Source organism: Narcine bancroftii, chromosome 6, assembly GCF_036971445.1.
Source record: "Narcine bancroftii isolate sNarBan1 chromosome 6, sNarBan1.hap1, whole genome shotgun sequence".
NCBI lineage: Eukaryota > Metazoa > Chordata > Chondrichthyes > Torpediniformes > Narcinidae > Narcine > Narcine bancroftii.
Window position 1 is genome coordinate 152,850,116 of NC_091474.1, and position 17,764 is coordinate 152,867,879.

General features: G+C 39.3%; 2 protein-coding genes across 2 annotated transcripts in view; both read left to right on the top strand.

Annotated features, from left to right (window-relative positions):
* LOC138736599 (flap endonuclease GEN homolog 1) overlaps positions 1–16,713 on the top strand; it is a 68,048-nt gene extending 51,335 nt beyond the window's left edge. Inside the window, exons 15-17 of the transcript XR_011340429.1 lie at positions 13,596–13,819; positions 13,911–14,217; positions 15,396–16,713. The gene's annotated coding sequence lies outside the window, so the exon portion shown is untranslated. The remainder of the gene's footprint in view (positions 1–13,595; positions 13,820–13,910; positions 14,218–15,395) is intronic.
* An 11-nt stretch (positions 16,714–16,724) lies between these two features.
* Positions 16,725–17,252, top strand: msgn1 (mesogenin 1). The gene has a single exon (XM_069888099.1). It carries the CDS (start codon positions 16,725–16,727, stop codon positions 17,250–17,252), a length of 528 nt encoding a protein of 175 aa, XP_069744200.1.
* Positions 17,253–17,764: the final 512 nt, after the last annotated feature.

Sequence of the window (17,764 nt, forward strand, 5' to 3'; positions counted from 1 at the left end):
AGATCCCTGAAGAGTTTCACCAATGACACATTATATCATCATGTTTGTTGTACCTTCACAAAAAGTGGTGTTCATTGACAACAGTCCTTTCTAGGTATGCACCACAATAGCCCCCCCCCCCCCCCCCCCCGCCATCCTGTCCACGCAAACACCTTACAATTAACTCCAGCTCACAATCTGGAGTGGAGCTCGGGTTCGCTTTTGAGGGGGGAAAAAGAGAGTTATTCCACGTAGTAGACTTTATACTGCAACTGACTGGAGGGGCTGGTTCAGGTATGCCCAAATAAGGAAAGGTATTCAAAAGATCAATTGTAAGGTGTGCCCTCACCGGTGGCTGGGCTAACCTTGACTGACATTAAGAAATGATTTTCAATATGCCTGGTCAGATGACCCTCTAGGCAGTGGCGGCTGAATAGGCTGAAGCTTAGGGGCCAGAAGGGTAAAGCAGCATGAGCTGTCCGAGATATCTCATAACTTCTGTATATATTTTCATTACAAATGCTATTTTGTCTTGTAAATCTAGCTTCAAACATGTAAATATTTTGAAGTAAACAAGTAAAATGTTTTATTTTTAGGGACTTAAATCAAGTTGTTAATTCTTTTAGACAAATATTATGAGCCTTTCTTCCAAACAAAATTTACAATTAAATTTTTCTTTGAATCAAAATATAGATGACACTTTCCTTATTCAAATATATTGTAATTTCAAAGTATCATCTTCCAAAGCGTGAGCTGCGATATCCCAAATTTTGATCTCTTTAATCCAATAAATCAAACTTTGTGGCTGTACTTTACGTAGTTTTAATTCGTTGATAGAATGGATGAACATTTTGCATAAGTTTGCAACAAGACTTTCAAAATGATGAATAACAAAGCATTTTCTGTAAGATAGAAATACAAAGATGTATAGAGATATAAAAAGTATATAAAAATACAAAATCTTAAAAGAGATACCCAAATTCAAAGAAAAATTTCTCGTGCTCACGCTTCTTTCACATCTTGTAGAATTAAGAGCAAGCACTTAGCCTGCCAGATATTATGACTTATTAAATCATAGTCACTATGGTGACACTACAAACAATAGTTATCTTAAAGAGACAGGTGCAAAATTAACTAAGACTCAAAAACACGAAGTTTTAACCTTTACAATCAGCTTTTCAAAATACTTTATCACTGTTTATATAAGTGCTACTGGCAGATTAAGGCAGATTACTCTTCTTAGGCACCGGTATGATTTACACCTATTTGAAACAGATGGGTACCACGCCCTGCTGGAGTGAAGATATCGGTGAATACCTTGGTAAGTTGATCAGCACAGATCTTTAACAATTAGCCAGGTACTCCATCCAGGCCAGATTCTTTCCTTGGATTCACTCTCCTGAAGGCAGCAAGCACGTCATCCTCAGATATGGACTGGATGGGATTGTCAGGGAGTGTGGAGGGGTGATTCTTCACTGTTACTGTAATCAAACCTGGTGTAGAAGGTGTTGAGTTCCTCTGGAGAGTAGCTTCTCTAGTTTACCAGATTTGGTTTTACAGGTTATGGCTGCAGCAGTTGGATGTCCCTCATTTCCATTTTCATCAGGGATCCCCATTTCGGCCAGGAGATAGCTTTCTGCACATCATACTGTACTGTACTGATCTGGATCGCCAGACTTAAATGCTTGCGATCTGGCTCTCAGCAGGTTCTGGATTTCATTGTAATCGAGGGCTTTTGGTTGGGAAAAACCCTGAATGATTTGTTTTGATAAAGTGTGTGACAGCTTCCATGTACTCATTCAGAATCTCAGCAGAGTTTTTGAACACCACTCAATCTGCTAACTCGAGGAGGTCCTGTAACCATTCTTCAGCCTCCTGCGACTGCTTTTTAGCTGTCCTGACCTCTGGAGCCTTTCTTTTTGTACAGTGAGAAAGGCTCTTCTGAGAGTAGTCTAAGACGTTATCCCTACATTCATGCATCTGTGGAAAGAGAACAATTTACAAAGTATAGGATTGGAATGAAAAGAAAGATCAATTAAAATCAACACAAAAAAAAGCTGGGGGAACTTAGCACCACAGAACATTACAGCACAGAAGCAGGTCCGTTCTAGTCTGTGCCAACCATTTCTTTTTTGCCTAGTCCCACTGATGTGCATCCGGTCCATAGCTCTCCATACCTCTCCCATCCATGGACCAAATTCCTCTTAAATGTTAAAATTTGAGCCCACTTTCAGCTGGAAGTTCGTTCCACTCCCCACCACTCTGTGTGAAGAATCCCCCCCCCCAAAAAAAACTTTTCCCCTTTCACTCTTAACACGTGTCCTCTGGTTTGTATGTCGCCCACAGTGGAAAAAGCCTACCTACATCCACTCTGTCTATCCCCCTCATAATATTAATTACCTACTATCAAATCTCCCCTCATTCTTCTATGCTCCAGGGAATAAAGTCCTAACCTGTTTAACCTTTCACTCTAAATCAGTTCCTGAAGTCTGCGCAGCATCCGAGTAAATCTTCTCTGCCCTCTAAATTTGGCCTCACCAATGTCTTATACAACTTAAACATAACATCCCAACTCCTATACTCAATACTTTGATTTATGAAGGATAACATGCGAAGAGCTCTCTTTGCAACCCTATCCACCTGTGATGCCACTTTCAGGGAATAATGTATTTGTATTCCCAGATTCCTCAATGCCTCACCATTTACTGTGCATCCTTCCTTGGTTTGTCCTTCCAAATGCAATGCCTCATACTTGTCTGCACTAAGTTCCATCTGCCATTTTTCAGCTAATTTTTCCAGCTGGTGCAGATCCCTCTGCAACCTTTGAAAACCTTCACTGTCCACAGCACCTCCAATCAAAGTGTGATCTTCAAACTTGCTGATCCAATTTACACATTATCATCTAGATCATTTATATAGATGACAACAGTTGTCCCAGCATTGATCCTTGAGGCACACAGAATGCTGCAGTTCAGAAAGCAGGCCATTCAGCCCCTCTAGTCTGTGCTGACTATCTCTCTAGACCCACTGATCTGCTCCCATTCCATAACCCTCTACACCACTCCCATCCATGTATCTATCTAATTTATTCTTAATGCACAAAATCAAGCTGGCAATCACCATATTAAAAAGCAGGTCATTCCACCCTCCTACCACTCTGAGTGAAGAACTTCCCCCTAATGTTCCCCTGAAACACTTCCCCTTTCAGCTTAAATCTATGACCTCTCTTGCAGGATACTCTAAAGGTTATCCTCCAGGTTGAGTTAATAGTGAAGAAGGCAAATGCAATGCTGGCATTCATATCTAGAGGAATAGGATATAAGAGCAGTGATGGAATGTTGGGGCTTTATAAGGTACTTGGTGTATGCAGTGCTGTTTTGGGTTCCTTATTTAACAAAAGATGCGCTGGCATTCGAGAAGATTTGCAAGAATGATTCTTGGAATGAAAGCATATGAGGAATGCTTGATGGCTCTGGGACTGGGAGTTCAAAAGAATGGGGGGGACCTCATAGTAGCATTTCAAATGTTGAAAAGGCTAGGCAGAGTAGATATAGCAAAGTTGTTTCCCATGGTAGGGGAGTCTTGGACAAGTCATCAATGTGACAGATTATAAATATGTTTTTTTAGTGTAGGTCACATACAAACTCTTTAAATACTGGAGCTCTGCTTGTGCTAGGCATGCTGGCTCCAAGAGCTTTGCAAAAGCTTTGGACAGTGCCCAAGAGACTTCACTAATGGATTGTTAACAAAAAGGCAACAGATGAAAGAACTCGTCAGAGCCGCAGGCTGTCTGGAGTGGAACTTGCTGTTCTAAGAGGGACATGTGATATTGCAAACAGGGAGAGTAAAACAGACTTTATCTCAGAGAGGGAGAGTGAATTCAGTTCTGCAATTTTACAATCAGCAGCAGCAGCTGGGACTGGAACAGGGCAAGCTGGAGAGCATGTGGAAACCCCATTTGGAAGACGGTTATGAGTGATTAGTTCAGCCGGGTCAAAGCCCTTGTGGTTCATGCAAGAGGAGACGACTGGCTGTCTAATGTTTCACTTGAAATAAGAGAAACAACAAGGAACCCTGTGGTGACCTGAAAGAAAGAGTTTATCATCTGGAGAACCCTGGTGAGGCAGGTTTCTTCGGCAAGACACTGACGTGGTTGGTTACAAGGAATCAGTTGTGAGTGCCCAGCGAACAAAAAATCTCTGAAAACTAACAATCTTCCTGAGTGGTAACCATTTACTTTTCAAGTACCAAAGCCTGGTGAACTTCATAAATGTTAAATTCTGTGTATAGTATAAGAATTGCCTGCAACCAGTGAACTTGGAGGAGTGAGAAGTGAGATTGGACTGTGAATTAAAGAACTTTTCTAAACTTATACACACATTACGTACATGTGTGCTTAGAATTAGAAAGGGATCAAGTTATATTAGTTAATTTAATAGTGATAAGTTAAAGTGTGATTCTGTTTTCATGTTTAAAGATAATTAAAAGCAACTTTTGTTTAAGTAACCATTTGTCTTGGTGAATATAATTGCTGCTGGGTTTATGGGTACTCTAGGCTCATAACAGTCACAACTTCAAGATTGAAGGGTACCCATTTAAAACAGATATGGAGGCATTTCTTTTAGCAGGGAGTGGTGAACCTCTGGAATTTGCTACCATGGGTAGATGTGGAGGTCACGACATTGGGTGTTTTTAAGATAGATTGATTAGTATCTAACTCTGTCCATCAATGCAGATAGGTGGTGGTTCCTCAGCCTCTACTTAAAATGAATGATAGGTGTAAGAGGATGCAGACTTCTAGAGGTATGTCAGGGTTGGGGGGCCAGGTGGCGGGTGAAATGGGGGAAGGACCAGAAGATTCAATTTTCGAAGAGTAGCTATGAAGTATTGAACTGCACGTTTCACAAACATTTCTATGACTGATTCCACCTGCAGTGAATTCGTCCATCGTTATTGAATGAAGATCTACTGGGACCAATGCCTGAAGAGGGCGCAGAAAATCAGTGCACTGGTGCGGACTCGAAAGGCCAACATGGCCTGTTTCCGCTCCGTAAATGGTTATATGGTTATGGTTATATGAATAGTTAGGCTATCAAAGGTTATGGAGAGAAGGCAAGTGAGTGAGAGAATGGATCAGCTCATAATGGAATAGCGGAGCAGACTAGATGGGCAGAATGGCCTACTTGATCCTATATCTTATGGTCTAATTAATGTTAATATGTTGATTAGCTTATCACCTAACTGTTTTGATTACAACTTAATTTTTACCAGATTATATAATAACTATTTTGGAAAGTTAGCTGGTGAGCTTTTAAGCAATGATTTGTATAAAAGAGATTATTTTTTAATATTTAGTAGTTAATTTGTAGAAATTAAACTTGTGATTTCAAAGCATTGCAATTACAATAGGTATTTGTGATGCAGACCTGAATAATATCTATAAAGCTTGAATGTAATATTATGTTTGCATTGTAGAACTTTGTTCAAAGCTAATCTTCATTCAAAATATTTTTATTTTACTGTCTCATTCATAGAAATGTGCTTTCTAAATTTCTTTCAACTGAAAGTAATGGTTTTTTTTAAATCTGTTTAACTCAATTTTGTCAATTGGAACCTTATCCTTGCCCTCATATTCTCCATTTGAAAGTGCCTCTGAGATCAAACACCAATAACAAGTCAAAATGTTTCACAAAGAGGCTATAATTAAATGAGTGTGATCAATTAAGTTGTTTTGAAGTTAATTTGCTTTAAGTTGCTGGTGTCTCTTTGAACTCTCTCCAGCTGTAAATTCACAAACTCTCACCTCCCCATGCACTCATTGAAGCATTTATCTGGCAGTTTGCACTAATTTAATACTCAAACATTTCAACTAGAGTGTTGATCTTCAACCTACCAATTTCTAAGATTAGTAGACATACCTTTAACCCAATAGTTAAACATACATTACGGATTTGGTTTCAATTTTGCAAATTTTTAATTTAAAAATTTTTAGTTTATCAAGTACTATTTATCACAACTATTTTTTCTCATCGTCTATAATGGATCAAGCCTTTTCTTTTTGGTAAAGCAAAATAATTGTCTATTTTTGGATCTGTTTATAGATGGATGTTTAATGTCTTTCGATATAACATCTAACATAAATAATATACCCAAAGTCACATTTTTTAGATATTTCCAAATTAAAAGTTTTTTCAATAAGATATTACCTAACTTTCCTATATCGTATCAATCTGATTTGGTTGATACTCTTTTCCATTTGAATCCTTCCCATAAGGGTTTGATAGGTAATATTTATAATAATTTATTAAAATTTCAATTGATCTCTGATGATAAAATTTAGAAAGCACATTTCTATGAATGAGACAGTAAAATAAAAATATTTTGAATGAAGATTAGCTTTGAACAAAGTTCTCCAATACAAACATAATATTACATTCAAGCTTTATAGATATTATTCAGGTCTGCATCACAAATACCTACTGTAATTGCAATGCTTTGAAATCACAAGTTTCATTTCTACAAATTAACTACTAAATATTTAAAAATAATCTCTTTCATACAGATCAGTCACTTCTCCCAGAGGAACTTTGGGAAAAGATTTTTGGAATAGTTAATTATGTGCTTGACATGCATTGATTCAGTTTAAAGTGGAACATTAGATTCATATGTCAAAAGATAAATTGGCCTGTATCTTTCCTAATGTTAGTCCTACGTGTGATAGATGTAAATCACAGTGGCCACACTAATGTGTATGTTTTGGTTTTGCTCTGTATTGGACAGATATTTTCAAGACTTTGTCAATTATACTGGATATTAAATTGCAACCTAATCCATTGACTTATATTTTTGTAATTATAGTTACAGAGGTGGGTCAAGTCCCCCTTCTGCACATCGGGTTGTAGCCTTTACTACACTGTTGGCCAGAAGAGCCATTTTATTTTAATGGAAAGATCCTAATTCACTTACTTTGAAGCAATGGTTCTCTCAAGTTATGTCATGTTTAAGTTTAGAAAAAAAGTTAGAAGTTGCTCTTTTGATACCTCTGTTAAATTTAAAGAGACTTGGCGTCCTTTTATAAACTATTTCCATGTGAGTTAATCTGTTTCTTGTCTTTACCTTCCAGATTGTTTTGTATTTATGTTGTTTTTCATTGGCAAAGACCAAATAAATAGTTTATTCTGTTGTAGTGAACTCTCAGTTTAGGCTGCTCAGCCAAGCAATGTTCCCTTGGATCCCCTGCCTCCTTACTTTCTCAATAAGCCTTACCCTCAGAGGGTACCTTATCAAATGCCTTGCTGAAATCCATGTACATACATCTACGTACTGCTCTTCCTTCATCAATGTGTTTAGTCATATCCTCAAAAAATTTAATCAGGTTCATAAGGCACAACCTGCTCTTGACAAAGGCATGTTGACTATTCCTAATCATACTATACTTCTCCAAATGTTCATAAATCTTGTCTCTCAGGTTCTTCTCCATCAACTTACCAACCATTGAAGTAAGACTAACTTATCTATAATTTCCTGGGCTATCTCTACTCCCTTTTTTGAATAAAGGAACAACAGCTGAAACTCTCCAATCCTCCAGTACCTCTCCTGTCCCTATTGATGATTCAAAGATCATCACTGGAGGTTCAGCAATCTCTTCCCTCACCTCCCACAGTATCCTGGGGTACATCTCATCTGGTCCTGGTGACTTATCCAACGTGATGCTTTCCAAAAGCTCCCACTTTGCACATCGGATTGTAGCCTTTCTCTTAATATCTACATGATTTTTTTCAGCCTGTTGCAAGTTATCCCGACAGTTATCAAGATCCTTTTCCGTTAGTGAATACTGAAGTAAAGTATTCATTAAGGACCTCTGCTATTTCCTCCAGTTCCATAAACGCTTCCCCACTGTCACACTTGATAAGACGTGAGAGAATAGGACCTATTCTCTTACTCTTCACATATTTGTAGAATGCCGTGGGATCTTCCTTAATCCTGGTTGTCAAGGCCTTCTCAAGGCCCATTTTGGCTCCTAATTTAAATTTTAAGCTCCTTCCTGTTAACCTTATAATCTTCTAGATCTCAAACATTTTCTAGCTCTCTGAACCTTTTGTAAGCTTTTTTCTGCTTGACTAGATTCTTTTTACAGCCTTTGTACACCATGGTTCCTGTACCCTACCATAACTTCACTGTATCGTTGGAAAATACCTATGAATAACATAACACAAATATCCCCGAACATTTGCTCCATTTCTTCCATACTTTTCCCTGAGAACATCTGTTCCCAATTTATGCTTGCAGTTTCCTGCCTGATAGCCTCATAATTTCCCTTACTCCAGTTAAATGTTTTTCTAACTTATCTGTTCCTATCTCTCTCCAATGCTATTGTAAAGGAGATAGAAGTATAATCACTGTCTCCAAAATGCTCTCCCACTGAGAAATCTGACACATGGCCAGGTTCATTTCCAAAGACAAAATCAAGTAGACTCTCTTCTTGTAAGCTTATTGTGTTAAGAAACCTTCCTGAACAAACCTACAAACTTTACCCCATCTAAACTCCTTGCTCTAGGGAGATGCCAAATGAAATTTGGGAAATTAAAATCTCCCATGACTACAATTTCTTCTTCACCTTTCCAGGATCTGTTTCCCTATCTGCTCCTCAATATCCCTGTTCATATTGGGTGGTCTATAAAAATCACCCAGTAAAGTTATTGACTCCTTTCTATTCCTAACGTCCACCCACAGAGACTCCACAAACAATCCCTCCATGACATCCACCTTTTTTTTGCAGCTATGACATTATGATCAACAGTGCCACGACCCCATCTCTTTTGCCTCCCAACCTGTCCTTTCTAATACATCTAAAACCTGGCACTTGAAGTAACCAATCCTGTCCCTGACCCATCAAAGTCTCCATAATGGCCTCACATCCATAGATCCAAGATTAATCCACTCTCTAAGCTCATCTGTTTTGTTAATTATACTCCTTGTGTTAAAATACACATCTCTAACTATCCATTTGAGTTGATCCCTTCTCGATCATCTGCCTATCCTCCCTCCCACTGTCTCCAAGCTTTCTCTATTTGTGAGCCAACCTCCTCTTCCCTAGTCTCTTCAGTTTGGTTCTCACCCCCCATCAATTCTAATTTAAGCTCTCCCCAGTAGCCTTAGTAAACTTACCCGCCACGATATTGGTCCCCCTGGGATTCAAGTGCAACCTTTTTTCTTTGAACAGGTCCAACCTGCCCCAAAAAAAGGTCCCAATTGTCCAGAAAACTGAATCCCTGGCCCCTGCTCCAAGCCCTCAACCACATGTTTTATCCTTTACCTCATTCCATTCCTATATTCACTGTTGCTTGACACAGGCAGTTATCCAGAGATTACTACCTTTGTGGTCCTGCTTTTCAACTCCCTTCCTAACTCTCTATATTTTTTTCAGGACCTCTTTCCTTTTCCTACCTATGTCATTGATACCAATATGCATCATAACCTCTGGCTGTTCTCCCTCCCTCTGCAGGATATCATGGATGCAATCTAAGACATCCTGGATCCTGGCACCTGGGAGGCAAACCACCATCCAAGTTCAGAATCAGAGTTTATTGTCATGAACAAGTCATGAAATTTGTTGTTTTGCAGCAACATCATAGAGTATGAGGAGTATTATAACCATTACTATTGAAAAATAAAGTATAAATAATAGTGCACGAAAAGTAAGGCAGTGTCTTTGGTTCATTGATTATTCAGGAATCTGACGGCAGCGGGGAAGAACCTGTCCATGTGCCATCGAGTGCTCGTCTTTGGGATCCTGTACCTCTTTCCCGATGGTAGCAGAGTGAAGAGGGCATGGCCTGGGTGGTGGGTATATTCGAGGATAGAGGCTGCTTTTTTAAGACACCGCCTCATGTAGATGGAGTGAAGTCTGATTCCTGTGATGTCGCAGGTTGAGTTAACAAGCCTCTGGAATTTATTCTTGTCCTGAAAGTTGGTGTCTCCAAATCAGGTAGTGATGCAACCAGCCAGAATGCTCTTCACAGTACACCTGTAGAAGTTTCCAAGAGTCTTCCTGTGTCCACAGAATTGCTTGTCTGACCTTCTAACTAAAGAGTCCAAAATCACTACTGCCCTCCTCTTCCTTTCCCTACCCTTCTAAGCCACAGGGCCAGACACTGTGCCAGAGGCACTGCCACTATTGCTTTCCCCAGGTAGGTTCTTTCTCCCCCCCCACCCCCCCCATCCGTACTCAAACAAGAGTACTTATTGTCAAGGGACATAGCCACAGGGGTACTCTCTAGTCCCTGACTCTTCCCATTCTCTCTCTTGACTGTTGCCCACTTGTCCATCTCCTGTGATCCTATGTGATCACCTGCCTATAGCTCAAGTCTATCACCTCCTCACTCTCCCTGACCAAACCAAGGTCACCGAGTTGCAACTCCATTTCCCTAATGCGGTCCCTTAGAAGCTGCAGCTTGACACATCGGGTGCAGATATAGCCATCTGGAAGATTAGAAGACTCCAGAATCTCCCACATCTGACACCCAGTACTGAACACCGACTTCGCACTCATACTTCCAGTCCCCAAATTAATACCTGTAAATGTATTCTCCTCGTTACTGCCTAAGCCCACTGAGCCCTAACACTCTTCCACCCTCTCACTCCGCTGGCCACTCTGAACACACCACCAACCCATGGTAGGCCACGGGGTTGCCACACCACCAACCCGCAGGCGACCATGGGGTCACTGCACCACTGAGTTAATTGAGTATAATTGAGCGACATGGGATTCATGGGCCAGAACCTACTAGCCTGTATCATTAAAATGAAAAAAAATATATGATATGGGAATTGTAATCTCTTCCACAGGTGAGGTAGGTGGTGGCAGAGCAGTAGTGATCTGGGAGGTGATCTACACCTTCCACTACTTCCACAGAACTTCTATGTTCTTGATTCATTATCACAAGATCCTCCTTCTCTCCCAGATGTTTTTTGAGCAGTCATGCTGTGTTTCTTTAAAAAAGGCTTGAATCACATCTTTAAACCTTTTCCTCTGTATTCCGCATCATCTCCTCCTATGACAAAACTCAGAATTGAACATCTATTGTGGGAATCAAGTGTTCAAATGACATGTCCTGCCCAAGGTAAATAATGTAATTCAGGACTCAGTGCTGAGGATCTAATATGTTTTTTTAAAGTTTATTTATTGTCACAAAATACTTGCTCCAGCAAGAAGGAATCTTCTATGAGCAGACGAACAGGTTATCTCTAAATTCAGATGTCATCATGTAAAGAGAATAGGACTGCAAAGAAAAGAAAAGATCAAATAGGAGCAAGAATTTGTAGTATGATAGCACTGTAATGGGCTTCATTTCAGTGCCTGATGGCTGTGGGGAAGAAACTTCTTCAAGCCATTGGTGGGTGCTTACATATTCTGAAACAAGCCTTCTCCCCAAGATGTGGTGGGTCTGTTAGTATGTTGCCTGTCTTTCCAAGGCAGTGGGAGATGTGGATGGTGTCCATGGAGGGGAGGGAAGTTTGTGTTATGTACTGAACTGCATCACTACCTTCTGGAGCTTCTGCTCTTAAGCTGAGATACTCCCATACCACACTGTCATTCATTCAGCAAGTACTCATTCGATAATGCACCCATAGAAATTGCTGAGGGTGAAATAGAGCTTCCTTAGACTTGGAAATGCAGAGGTGTTGGTGAGCTTTCTTGATCGTTGCTTCAGTGCAGTTGTCCTAGGTCAGTTATTGGAGATATTTGTTCCTAGAACTTAAAGATGTCAACTCTTTTGGGTCGTGTCATAAATGTGGACAGAGCTGTGGAATCTGTCCCTTCTCCTGAAGTCAATGATCATCTCTTCATCTTATTGACATTAAGAGAGAGAGGTCTTTATCTTGGCACCATGCCACTAGACTTCCACTCTCTCTCATTATTCAATATCCTGCCTATAGCTGTGGTGTTGTCATCATATTTGAAGATTGAATTGAGAAGGTGTTTATCTGTACAGTTGTGTGTGTAGAGGGAATACAGTAGAGTTCACATCTATCGTTATTGAATGAAGGTCTACCGGGACCAATGCCTGAAGAGGGTGCACAAAATCAGTGAACCGGTGCAGACTCGAAAGGCCAACATGGCCTGTTTCCGCTCCGTAAATGGTTATATGGTTATGGAGAGCACTGGTGTTGAGTGTGATCGGGGAGATGTTTCCATCTTGTCTATTGCAGTCTGTGTGAGAAATCAAGGATCCAATTGCAGGGTTGGGGGTGGGGCCACTGAGGCCTAGATCCTAAAGTTTTGGAAAGAGTTTGCTTGGGACAATGGTGTTGTAATCTCTAAAACCTAGTCAAATAGAGGTGTGCTTGGCATCTTGGTATTCTAGGGCCAAGTAGAGGCCACAGAAATGGCATCTGCTGCGGATCTGTTTGATGGTCGGCAAATTGAAATGGGTCAAGTCTGACAGGGAGGCTGGAGTTGATCTGAGCCTTGACCAATCTCTCAAAATAATTCAAGGTAGTGGATGTCAATGCTATAATCGGTAGTCATTAGGATCCATTATTATAATTTTCTTGTTGTCCTGAAAGAGGACTTTGACATTGGTTGCTTATCCTTCCAGAAATGGAAGAATTTTATGGAAATGGCACTAGGGCCTTATTTTTCCAGTGCTGTGAGATGCCTGCTCGGAGTAGTCAAGGTTGTAGAAGCATACGGGAGAACATGGATTTCAGATGCTTGGTGTTGATTTTATACTTATTTATTGTTGAAGTAGAAATAACAAGTATATTTCATGTCCGTGTTGGAGGAACTCACCACATCAAGTGGGAGAAAAAGAACTAGGCTGGAATTCTTCATCAAGACAAGACAATGGGTCAGAGAGGTACTTCGGTTCAGAATTTGGACTGAATATCCCAAATAAATTAATGCAATTTCCAGGAAAACAGAATTGACCCCATTTTTTTTTTCTGTGTTCCGAACTGAACATTCTGAATCTCAAAATATGGTATCTGACCACCGATTCTGTGCAAAATTAGATAATTCATTGAAGTAGATGTAAACAGTGACAAGGAAATGTATAAGATCATTCATTTTTTTCATTCAAATGTGTTTTTACTGGTTTTAATTATTTATCTTTTTAAGGTTTCTCGAAGTTGCTTGTTTTCTGCATTTAAATTTTATTTTTTTTGATCCATTAGATTGATTGTGGCTATTTATTAAATGCTTCTAAATTTTAAGGAGCTTCAGATTTGGAAGTTGCCAGTTCTTGATGGCCATGGCTTGCCAGTTGCCATGGTTTCTCCAAGCTGTCTTGTTGAACTTGGCTATTGTGCAGACCTTGTACTTTTGGAGCTTCTTTTTACCAGCAAATCATCAAATATTTTCTCTGCAAGTCCACAGAGAACATGGATCTCTCAAAGCTGGAAACGGGGGTTGGCCCAATATAATCACATTTTCAATATTATTTCATGAATATTTAGAGTGTAAGTTTTCCATTATTGATCTGTCTTTATATATGTAATTATACCTCTGAGAAAGTGGTTCCTGAACTTATCAAATACTTTGTGTTGATTTTGATACACCTGAGTGCCTTTAGAGTCCTTATGGTATTTAAATTTTTATGTGATTAAATCAGCAGGAAAACAGTCTTGCTTCTGACCATGGCTTTGAGGCCTAATCTGGACGTCTGAGTGCATGTTCCAAGATGAGCCTTCAATGCAGAGATGGAAAAAATGTTACAGTGTCAGAGATGTTGCCTTGGAATAATGCTCTAACTGCTCTCAGATGTAGATGTAAAAGAACTCAATATCGATCAAAATTCATCTTCAACTAACAAATAATCTGGGTGTTTATTTCATGGTGTGTAAGTTGGTTATCATGTTTCCATCATTTATAATATCACTGAAGAAAGATGTAAAAGTGTTGAAAGTTTTATTTTTGTTTATTTTAGAGATCCAGCACAGTAACAAGCCCTTCCAGCTCATGAACCCACGCTGCCCAAATACACTATTGTGTTTTTGGAGGGTGGGAGGAAACCAGAGCTCCTCGAGAAAACTCTCACAGTCACAGGAAGAACGTACAAATTCCGTACAGAGAGTGCCAGATTTGGTCCCATGTCGCCAGCGCACTGCAATAGTATTCCACTAAATGCGAGACCAACTGTGCTGTCCATCTGTTGATTATTGCAAAATAAAATCACACTGATGATTTGTGTTGTTCAAAATGGAGAACCTTGAAGTAATATTTAAAACCAAAAGGTAGCGTAACTCAATCAGGACTGACAGTTAAATATTCTTTGATGAAAAATATTCACTTTGGTTAAGGAAAGTAGAAAGAGAGGGCAGATGAAAAATAATATATCAAGCCTAAAAGATAAGAATTTAAGTGCAGGAGTGATGACAGGAATTTAAGACTGCTTACCTCTACATTCTTAGGGGTTTCACAAGCTGAAGCTAATAGTCCCAAAAGGATTGTGCTGAGCTCTTTTCTTGAATTGGTACTCACCCCATAATTCAACATATGCTCTTTTGGGGCATTCTATCAATCCCCATTTTGAATCTCATGTGTTTGAATAAGATCACTTGTTCGTCTCTGGCCCAGTCAATATCACCTAACCTGCTTAACCTCTCTTCATGCATCATTTTGTCGTTCCAGATGAACCTTCTCTAGGTTCCTTCAAAGGCAAGTGCATTCTTCTGTTAATATTGAGACCAAAATAATGTGCAGTAGTCTAGGTGAGATCTCATCAGTACCCTGTAAAATTTCATCACAACTCCCCTTCTTTTAAACTTCGTGCCTTGCAATAAAGAGCAATCTTTTGTTACCTTCCTAATTACTTGCTATAAATGCATGCAACTCTTTATGATTCATTCACAAATATCCACATCCCTTTGTTCATTTACTTTTTCCAGTTTAAACTTATCATAGTCTCACTCCATTTTAATAATATCTGTTTATTCTTCCTTCTAAAGTGAATACTCTCAAATTTTCACAGACTATGCTTCAGCTGCCAAAATCTTGCCTACACATTTACCTCTATGAGCTCTTTGTGTCCTCTTTGAATGCAATAAGGTAAAGATAAATTGTACAAGAATCAGATGAAACACAAGGGAAGTGCAAACTCGTGAAGTAAAATCGGAGAAGTGTCCGTAATGGGAGGCAGAGGAACAGTAGATAAAGAATCAATGAAAGTTTGCTTTCAAAGAAGAATTTTAGGATCATGATTTTGGTTGAGGGCGTGCAGAGTTAAAATTCCCTTTCATGTTTATGTCAAAAGAGAGTTAGTTTGCTGCTTGGTATAGAACCTATTAAATGCTATAAAGAGTGAGGATTTCAAAGGGGATAGCACTACATTGCTGAAATGGAAAAACCGCAAAACAAATATGAAACATGAAAAGGCCAGTTACTGTATTGAAACGTTCTTTCTTTGTTTCAGTTGGAACCTGTCAATTTGCATTTAAGGATGTCGACTGAAGTTGAATATGAAGTATGGAAAAAAGACACACAATAATTTAAAGAACTGTAGCAGCAGTGATCAAATTGACTGTAATTCTAATCTGTTTAAAATGACCCAACTGCGCTGGGTGGGTCACGTCTCCAGAATGGAGGACCATCGCCTTCCCAAGATCGTATTATATGGCGAGCTCTCCACTGGCCACTGAGACAGAGGTGCACCAAAGAAGAGGTACAAGGACTGCTTAAAGAAATCTCTTGGTGTCTGCCACATTGACCACTGCCAGTGGGCTGATCTCGCCTCCAACTGTGCATCTTGGTGCTTCACAGTTCGACATGCAGCAACCTCCTTTGAAGAAGACCGCAGAGCCCACCTCACTGACAAAAGACAAAGGAGGAAAAACCCAACACCCAACCCCAACCAACTAATTTTCCCTTGCAACTGCTGCAACTGTGCCTGCCTGTCCCGCATTGGACTTGTCAGTCACCAACGAGCCTGCAGCAGACGTGGACATACCCCTCCATAAATCTTCGTCTGCGAAGCCAAGCCAAAGAAAATTTTAAAAAAACAAAATAATGGACACTGCCAGACAGAAGAATGGATCTTTAAAACTCTCTTTGACATTTAGTGAATGCCATAATCAAAATGTCCTAGGTGGCAGTTCATATTAGTAGGTAGAGAAGACAAATGTTTCAGAATTGGTTAGTTGGTTGTTAATGAGATAAAGTTAAAGTATCCAACAGTTAGGCTTTGCTGAACAGCAAGGCTTTCTTTCATCCTGGACTTTCTTGTGTTCTTACTTAGGTGTCAAGAATAAACAAATGTTGACTAACATTTTTTTCACAGTACTGATCACCCAAAACACATTTCACACTTCTTGAGTTTGTTATAGATAACAATTTTAGGGAAAAGCAGTAGAAGGCTCCTTGACAAATATTTTATTTGTCAAATTAATGTGAGAAATAGAATTGTAATCATGGTCCACATCATCCAGTATATTCACTAAGTTCTACAGATTTCCTTGTATTCCTGTTGGTATCAATGCATCATTGCATTTTTATTAATGTACACTATTTTAACAGTATATTTGATCCTCTACTAATTATTTAAACTTACTATTGAGAGGTGACAATGGATTATGTGGTGAAGTTCTTTTGCATTTTAAAACTCAACACTTTCACTCTTTGAACTTGCCTTCTCAGCTGTGAATCCACAAACTGGCACTTCTCCTCTCACTATATAAAACAGTCTTCTAGTTTGCTTTCAGTCAGTCAGTCTGCAGACTCGAACCAGAAGCTGTTGAATTTCGCAATGGACAATCTTCTGAAAACTCTGTTGGAGATGGATGATGGTGCAGGATTCTTTAATATGGATATGATTTCTGGCACCAGCTGGAAAAATGAAGATGACAAGTTTGAGACGAACCAGGTTGCATCGCATCACAGTTTCTTACCAGCATCCTATTTTGAATTATTCTCTCCTCCAATTCAACTCCCAGAAATGAGAAACAATTCGCTTGTGGACACTCATTTCATACAATCATCACCACAAATCTGGACCATTGAAGAGAAGGGGCTATCATCCCACAGGCTCCAAGAACTGCCCAAGGCAAAGGTATCAGGTAAACGCCGAATGAAAGCAAGTGAGAGGGAAAAGCTGAGAATGAGGAGACTTGCTCACGCTCTTCACACACTACGGAGCTTTCTCCCACCCGCTTACAGTCAGCGAGGACAGACTCTCACTAAAATCCAGACTCTTCACTGTGCCATCCAATACATTTCTGAGCTTTCCACATTACTCGCACAAGGAAAACATAATAATTCAGGACATAGCACGTGAAAAAGTTATGTTCTGAGAAATTACTTTTACACAAATGGACAAATTGAATGCATACTTTAAATTTAAATGAGTTCCAAGTTTGTGTGTTATTGGAAAACTTGTTTTCACCATTATGGATTAATGTAAAATATTTCACAGTGTGCTATTCTCTGTATGTACATAGAAGATTAAAATGTTATAATAATACATTTAACAAAAAGCATTTAGAATCTTTCTAATGAATGTTATTGGACTATAGGTTATGACTGCAATGTTGATTTTAATGGCATAACCAATAAATGCTGAAACAACGGACTTTAATCAATTGTCAGGTCTTTTATATTCATTCAATGATCTACTTTTCAGTTTTGTAATATAGCATGAGATTACAAATACTAAATGAATTCAGTAACAGATAAACCTGATGTCTATGTCCAGAAATCTTTGAAGACATAAAAGAAATCGAAAGGTTGAGAAAAGTTTACTGAATTCTGGGCTTAACAATGCAAACGCCAAGTATGAAATCATGGGAT

What these genes read in the sequence shown, in the direction of transcription:
- msgn1 (XM_069888099.1), top strand. Translation starts at nt 16,725, where the DNA reads ATGGACAATCTTCTGAAAACTCTGTTGGAGATGGATGATGGTGCAGGA.